General features: G+C 36.1%; 1 protein-coding gene across 1 annotated transcript in view; it reads right to left on the reverse strand.

Annotated features, from left to right (window-relative positions):
• Nucleotides 1-9,099, reverse strand: part of ACTR3 (actin related protein 3) — a 74,905-nt gene that overhangs the window by 45,249 nt on the left and 20,557 nt on the right. The window contains exons 2-3 of the mRNA XM_017536030.2: nt 5,051-5,106; nt 1,230-1,354 (exon numbers count right to left, since the gene is read on the reverse strand). Of these exons, the coding sequence (XP_017391519.1) occupies nt 1,230-1,354; nt 5,051-5,106 (181 nt within the window). The remainder of the gene's footprint in view (nt 1-1,229; nt 1,355-5,050; nt 5,107-9,099) is intronic.

Consider the following 9,099-nt stretch of genomic DNA (forward strand, 5'->3'; position numbering starts at 1 on the left):
CAGTGCTCTTTCCTGGCCTACCTATCCAGCCTCTACACTTCTTTCTACCTCATTCTCCATGCTTCAGGCATATCGCTCATGCACTTCTGGTCTCCCTCATGCTGCAAAGCCTTTTCATGTATCGGCTTCTCCATCTAAAACAACTCAGCCTGCCAACCTCACCAGCTAACTGCTATTTTATTCTTCAAGACTCAGCTTAAAGATTTACTCCTCGAGGACTTTCCTGAATCCCTACACTAGGTTAGCTACTCCTATGATATATATCCAGAGCACTCTATGTGTGTCTCCCTTTCTCTAACCCTCATCACAATTGTAATTATTTCTTCAATGTCTTCCTTTCCACCACATTATAATAGCCTTGAAGTCAGGGAAATTATTTTTCTTATACACCGTTTTACTCTAGACACTTGGCAAAGTATTTTACACATGGTAGTTGTTCATAAATGAATAAATTATGAGAACAGAAGACGTACAAAGGAAGATATTTGTAAATCAGACAAAGTCAATGTCAAAAAATAAGATGATAAAGGTCAGAATAGCATTTATTTTTTTGGTGCAATTGGAGTGGTGACTATGTGAACAGCACAAGAAAAGCTTCGGGGTTACTAGATTTGATCTGTATCTTTACCTGTTATGATTACAATCATAAAATTATTCAACTGTATAATTAACACTTACATACTTACACTTCAATTAAAAGAGGAAGGGAAAAGGGCAGAAAAGAAAAAGGGGAAGAGAAAAACGGGAAAGAGAACAGCACTTCCAGATAGTATAAACTTCAAACAGAGAAAAATGGTATAGGTTTGAATAAAGACGGGAAGAAAATATTTGCAGAAGTAGCAATGTGGAAGTAAGGGAAAGCTAATTTTATTGAGGGCCCTGAGATCCAGGGGATGTGGAAAAATAAATACTGCTAATTTGAAAGGGCTAAAATTTTCTTCTTAGGGATTACCGAGGGGAAAAAAAAAAAAAAAAAAAAAGCAAAACAATAAAACGTGTAAATTGCACTAGATATATTTTTCATTTATGTATATATGATTTCCACCTAAAAAAAAAAAAAAAAAGCAAAAGCAAAGTTAAAGCAACAGGGAAGGGGTGCCACAAGGAAAAAGAAATTTCTATGAGAAGAGGTTTAAGGATATTAATAAGGCCTATTACAGAGTGAATTCCAGAGGGCATAAGCACTGAATTTTTGTAAGTGTTATTTATACAAATCAAAAAAAACATACCTTTGTTGCATATGTAGGTTTTTCTATTGCTTCATCACCAATGAAGAAGTCTAGGTCATCAACACCTTTCATCACCCTCCTTTGAGCTTGATCACCCACTTTTGCCGACTCCTTAATAGCAATACCTTTAAAATAAGTTATTTAGACATGTCAAACAGCTCATTTTCTTCAAATAAGACAAACTTTTACCTTACACTTCTTCCATTACAAAGTACTACAAAGTAAAACATGACCCAGCATATTTAAATTGTCAAACTAATTCACAAAAGTCATAAGAAACCAGTGACAAAATTCATTACACAAAACCACAGTTTCCACTCAGAGGCAAGTCCTCAAATGCAAAAAGCCAAAAAACAGCTGTGCGAATGTTTCAAACACGTATTTTTAAAATTATATAAATTCTCTTTTGATTCTGAGTAAAACTGTAGTCCCACCAACTCCACATATGCTTGATGAACAACTGGAAAGAAAAAACTGAAAAACACTAACAAAAGAGAAAAAAAAAATTCAAGGAGGATTTTTTAGACTTTCCATATATCTCTACCCTATCACTATTGGTTCTAGTAACATTGATTGGGTCTAATGACAGCAAGTACTATTGTGGTCTAGTAATTTAAATGTAATGCGGATCTGTTAAACTACATATACAAAAGGAAATCTCAATTGATTTAGGTAACACCCACAACAATATCCTTAAATAATTTCAGAAATCCAGCATACAGTTTCAAAGCTAAAACTTGTTAGGTATTTTTAAATTAAGTTATAAATGTCTGAATGCTTCAAGATCAGTTCTTCATTCAAAATAATTGTATGAATGCACATAATCTGGCATTCAACTGTTACTTTCATTTAGTAACAGCTATATCCTTAAGAAAGTGGGCAGAAAATAACTGGAGGAAGAAAATTTTAAATCCAACATCTAGTCCTTCTAAATGCTAGAAATTCTCTCTAGCAATTTACTTATGATGTACATAGATATCCAGGTGGCACATTATAAATATCCTAAATATATATACAAATGTATATGAAAAAAACCTTGAACCATATGCATAGGCTTTCCAGATCAAATATCAATACCCAACAGTAAAAGATAGTGGCTATGTTTCTATCTGCTAATTATAAACACTGTACCTGCAGCATTAAAACTGGGTGAGGAAAAAAAAAAAAAAAACTCAAAAATCAAAAACCTTCTTACAGTAGGCAAATGCATTTTTAACATACTGTAACTACTCATAGGACATGAAAAAAAGCAAAGACTTCATATTTTGTCAGAGAGATGAAATAAAAAATGGATTCAACAGTGATGAGCTCCAACGGTTCAAAAGTTCAAGATTATATAGGCCTCCAACAAAAAGTTAACACAGTCATATAAGAACACAACCAAAACCAATTTTGCTAAGATGGCAGAATTAACTTCAGTAGTCTTCTGAAATAATCATAACAAAAGATTATACACAAAAGATTAAAAGTTAAGAGATCATACCACCAGCACTGTTACAGGTTGAATTGTATAGCCCCAAAAAGATATGTTGAAGTCCTAACCCTCAGTACCTCAGGATGTAACCATGTTTGGAAACAGGGTCTTCTCAGCTAAAATGAGGTTATCAAGGTGGCCCCTAATCCAGTACGACTAGTGTCCTTATAGAAAGGGAAAATTTGAACACAAACACACAGAAGGATGAAGAGGTAAAGATGCACAGCAAGAGGACAGCCAGGTGACTGGAGTGATGCATCTACCAGCCAAGGATCCTGAAGAAACATCAGATGCTAGAAGACAAGAAGGGAGGTTTCTCTCCTAGAGCCACCAGCAACAGCATGATCCTGCTGATGCATTGATTTTGCAGTTATAGGCTCCAGGATTTTAAGTGTCTGTTGTTTTCAGCCACCCAGTTTTTGGTACTTTGTTACAGTAGCTTAAAGAAACTAATAAGTACATACACAATGGTCTAACACTAAACTGAAATACCACTAAGTCAAGAACTAGCCCACAGAAGTACCTCTACATTAGTCAGCAATAAAGCCAACCTGTATCACCGAATTCCTAAAACAGATAAAAAACAATCAATGTATTGTAGATATGTGGGAAAAACTGTAAAGAAAAGCAAACCTGTTCCTCAGTTCAGCAGACAATAAATATGCATGAATAAAATATTTAGAAGGTAACATTAATAAAGGCCACTAGACTCACATGAATGAGCTTTTTCATCAGTATCACCTAAAATCCATTCTGAGTTTTAAAAAAGCATTAGATTTAGGTAGTAGCCTAAGTTCTTACATGATCGATACCTAGAAAAGTATACAAAAATATGAGAAATGCAAAAGTCAAATAAGTTCGTTTCTAGAAAATGAGGAGTGGATAAAAACCCTAAAAACATCTCCCCTTTTAGATGCAATTTTGACAGTGTAATTCTTCAATGTCACACACTTAATCTTGTTCTTACTATACAAATGACAAAACAGTTGACCTCTTGTGTCCAATGAGTGCTCAAGTGATACTAAAGATCTGCAGTTTTTGGCAAAGCCTAACAATTCCTATCTTATTCTCAACTTCATTTATTCTGAAACATACACTGCTTTCATTACTCTCTACATATTCATTTTTCCATTTTCTTTTCATAAATGAATAACAATACAAAGAATTCAGTCCATCACTATGACTGTGAAAAATTAGTGACACTCTCAAAATTAAAATGTCTAGGAGTGAGACCCCCAAGCAATAGCTCAAAAGGTTTGTCATTTGGTATGCAAAAGTTTTAATCTGGCTGTAAGACAAATAGATCAGAAGTGTTACTACATTACGTACAAAAAAAAGTGAACTGTTTGCAAGTCAAACGTATAAAAGTATGTTCATTAGGCCGGGCGCGGTGGCTCAAGCCTGTAATCCCAGCACTGTGGGAGGCCGAGGCGGGTGGATCACGAGGTCAAGAGATCGAGACCATCCTGGTCAGCATGGTGAAACCCCGTCTCCACTAAAAATACAAAAAATTAGCTGGGCATGGTGGCGCGTGCCTGTAATCCCAGCTACTCAGGAGGCTGAGGCAGGAGAATTGCCTGAACCCAGGAGGCGGAGGTTGCGGTGAGCCGAGATCGCGCCATTGCACTCCAGCCTGGGTAACATGAGTGAAACTCCGTCTCAAAAAAAAAAAAAGTATGTTCATTAAGGAACAGACATACAATTTATCCTAACAAACAAGAGCACTAATAGCAATCCAAATATCAGAATATGTTTTAAAAGCTACTGAAAGACAGTTAATGGTCAGCTTAAGCAAGATTAACAAAAACAGGATAAAACAAAAACACTCTGAAGACATGATATACAACAATATGGTTATAGGACATTAGAAAACAGCTGAGGTCAACATCTCTGAAGGTGAGATACTATCCTTCCATCCTTATTTTGAAACATGGGCACTCAGTGGGGACATCAACAGATACAGGCCCTGCAAACAGCAGTCATATCCACAAACCAAAGGACAGTCTTCATAGGTATATGATGAGGAATGGACCCGTTGATAATTAGTTACACCCACACACTGTTAACTGCAATATCGCCCCCAAAAACTGGGGTACTGTTTCAGTATCAGCTCGTTTCTTTTTTGCTTTAAAAAGAGATATTTAGTAGACATGGCAAATAGGGAGCTAAACAGAAAGCTGAAACGAATGGTCAGAGGTAAGAAAATGAGGCCACACTTAGAACTTGGCAAACCATGTTTTTAAAGGATTAAATCATATGGGATGTCAGAACTGATTACTTCTTTTACTTAAATTATTAGGGAAGGAGAGCTTTTTAAATAAGCTCATTTGTGGCTTAAAATACTTACAGGAAGGGATGATAAACTGTGGTTCCGTATTTCCAGCATATCCTAGTTTTGTATACCTGCAAAACAAAATAATTTTATAAAGATTTCAGTAATCGTTTAGCAATTATAAATTTCTTTCTCAGAATTTCTGTTGTAGGTAAACAATACACCAAGTTCTTAGTTTCACTTCATTTAACCCCTACTTTCACAATTGTATCAAAATTATAAGTGCCCAGAGCTTTTGAACAGAAATTCCACTTCAATAAATTGATCCTTTAGGAATATATGTGAAATAATATGCAACCAAGGTCATTAGCTACAATCTTGCTTCTAACAGCAAAAGACTGGAAATACCCTAAAAATCAAACAAACTGGATACTAGTGAAATATGCTAAGTTTATACTATGGAATATTATGCAGCTACAAAAAAGAGACTGAGAAAGCTCTTACTATAGCAAATGAAACAATTTCCAAAATTATTACTAATTGAACAAAGATACAGAACAATGTATCAAGTACGGTATAGGCGCATAAACGGGGAGGTGTAAAAACAAAATATTTTGTATTTTGTATAGGCACAAAATATCCCTAGAAGACTATACTAGAAACCAGTAATTTTGGTTGTCTACAAAAAAAGGGAATTGGGAGGTAATGAACAGAAATAAGAGAGAGATTCTTCATTGTACATCATTTCATATGATTCAAATTAATTACTATTCAAAAATAAATATTTAATGCTTTGTCACAGTAGATTTGGCCTATATTCTTATAATAACAACATAAAGATTAGCAATTATAAAAGCTGAGCTCTGACAAGCAGTATGGAGGGGCTACTTAGGAGATAGGTGGACACTTTTTGGCTATGTGGGAAAAGCTATTAACTACAAGCAGGCTTTAAAGAGAAGGTAACATTTTATATTATTCCATATTCAAACTCACTGGTAAATAGCAGACGGTAACTGCTATGACATTCTTGAACTCTAATATCTGCAGAATCTTTTTTTCTAAGATTAAATGGGAAAAAAAAAAGTCTACTGGTAGCCAGGTGTGGTGATTCACACCTGTAATCCTACCACTTTGGAAGGCCAAGGGAAGTCAATCACTTGAGGTCAAGAGTTACCAGCCTGACCAACATGGTGAAACCCCATCTCTACTAAAAATACAAAATTAGCCAGGCGTGGTGGTGATGGGCATCTGTAATTCCAGCTACTTGGGAGGCTGAGGCAGGAGAATCGCTTGCACTTAAGAGGCAGAGGTTGCAGTGAACCGAGATCACACCACCGCACCCAGCCAGGGCAACAGAGTGAGACCCTGTCTCCAAAAAAAAAAAAAAAAAAAAAAAAAAAAATTTCTTTGGGGAATGTTTTAGCCTCCAAATCAAGTTCAAGAACTGAGTTTGCCAAGGACTAGGAGGGAGGATCACATCAGGTCAGGAGTTCGAGACCGGACTGGCCAAAATGGTGAAACCCCATCTCTACTAAAAATACAAAAATTGGCTGGGTGTGGTAGCAGATGCCTGTAATCCCAGCTACTCCAGAGGGTGAGGCAGGAAAATTGCTTGAATCTGGGAGACAGAGATTTCAGTGAGCCAAGATCATGCCACTATACTCCAGCCTGGGTGATAATGCAAGACTTCATCTCAAAACAACAACAAACAAAAAAACAGACTAACCTTTTCAAAAATTCCCCACTGTCCACATTTTAAAAATATATATTCCTTGAAAGGTAAACAAAAAAGTCCCTTTGTTATTTGGCCTCTGTCAATCTGTCCCAGCTGCCCTGACACCACATTAAACTCCCTAACCATAAAAACAGCTGACAATTTCTCAACACTCCAACCCATTTCCTGCCACCAAGCCACTATTAACGCCGCTCCTGCTACATTAGATGCTCTCCTTCCCATCCGATATAGTTTAACATTTCACCAGCAGACAAATGAAACTGACTAGTATACCATACCAAAATAAAAACTTGTTTAATACAAGGCACTCTAAAACTGCTGAACCAAAACACTCTACCTAAAAGCCTACTACTATCTGACCAATATTCAGTGAAAGAATTGTTGATAGAACTAACTATTCCTTGGTCTGATTCCACATATTAATATCTCTACTTTTTTTCTTGTCACCATTGCAATTCAAGTTGCTATACCCAACAATACCCTAAAACAGGACAAACAGTATTTTCAATTCTACAACTCTTACAAAGAACAACAGAATAATATACCTAAAAAAACCAATACTCAAATTGTTTTTTTTCTAGGCTTTCACACCACCACAACAACAATCAACACAGAAGACTTCTATGACCAAATGTGTGGAGGGTTTCTCCCAACAACAAAAATAGCAATCAATTCTGCAGTGGACACCAGTTGGGTGTTTTCTAATTCAATTCCAACACTATCTACCTGGAGACAGCATCAGATCCCACAGGTTGAGGGCTCAGTCCCAAGGACTGCCCCACTTCTTCAGACACCAGTCACAAGCCCAGGCCTCTGGAACTTCTGACTCATGAGCTTGAAGATGGGTTTCCCAAATGCCCTCTTTAGGTTCAATTAATTCGCTAGAGTGGTTCACAAAACTCAGAGAAACATTAACTGGTTTATTCTAAATAATATTACAAAGCATACAGATAATGACGCACACTGAGTGAGGTGTGTGGGAAGAGGTGTGGACATTTCATGCCCTCTCGATTGTACCACCCTCCCAGAACCTCCATGTGCTCAACTATCTGAAAGCTCTCCAAACCCTGTCCTTTGAAGTTTCTATAGAGGCTTCAGTGCACAGACATTGACTGATTAAACAACAGGCCACTGGTGATCAACTTAACCTTCAGCCCCTCTGGTGGGGCTAGAAGTCCCAACCCACTTATCATTCCTTCGTCTTTCAAGTGAGCAGCCCCATATTAAAGTTACCTAGGGGCAGCCAGCCAACAGTCATCCCATTAGCACTCTAACAGACATCACTGGGGAGTTTCTAAGAATTTTAGGAGTTGTATGTCTGAAAACAGGGTTGAAGACCAAATATGTATTTTCCAGTTTCAAACAACCTAACTCAAAAATCTTTTTTTTTTTTTTTTAGTTATGATGCTCTACTGCCTACAAAATTAAGTATGAACTTGCTTCCATGTAAAATTATTCACTGTAAAATTGTTCCTAAAGGCCCATCCACATGAACAATCATAACATTCTTTGATTCTTTCAGCTGAATATTAAAGTTCTCCATAATCATTTCCAATTTTTTTATAAGCATCTGCTATCACTTTTTACATAAACCCAGCTCTAAGCATACTACACCTATTATTTTTTCCCCAGTATGCCTTGTCCATTCCCCCCTCACATATTATCCACGCTCACGGTGCACCCTCTCAAAAGAAAAGCTTTTAACACAACTTAAAACTCCAGCAGGAAGTCTTTCCTGATCATTTTAACTATCATGAATCCTTTCTTTCAATTATTCTTCATTTCAACCACAAGCCTATATATTATTTTTATGTATGTAAATGTCATCTCCTAAATATCACTGTAATATCTGAAGTACAAACCACATTACAATAGAAATTCCCTTAAGAAACATTCATTTAACTAGCTTACCAAACTGATCAAGACCCCATTCCTGGCCAAAATCAAGTTTCCTAGGCTGAGCATATTCATCAATGAATCACTTTCATAATAAACACTGAAAGGATCGAATGAACCTAACACAAAACAACCGATACATAATAAAAACAAATACGCTCTTCCCAAAATACAAAAATGCATATAGTATCCAACAACTGTATGGATATACCATAATTTATTTAATCACTTCTAATGTATTTTAAATGCCACGCCAAAATAATCTACTATATTTTCTGAGCAGTAACTAATGTTCTACTACGTTAGATTTAAATTTTAAATATCTCAAAAGAACAAAATCATGTAAAATCTCTCTATGTAAGTTATGCTGACTGCTAAATTACAGCAGTTGATAGTAATCAAAGACAACAATATTTTCACCAATTCTTAAGAAATATGAGGGAAACTATCACAGATAACTTTAGAGGTTGCTTAGACTCTAAAAACTAATTTG

Source organism: Cebus imitator, unplaced genomic scaffold (assembly GCF_001604975.1).
Source record: "Cebus imitator isolate Cc_AM_T3 unplaced genomic scaffold, Cebus_imitator-1.0 Scaffold95, whole genome shotgun sequence".
NCBI lineage: Eukaryota > Metazoa > Chordata > Mammalia > Primates > Cebidae > Cebus > Cebus imitator.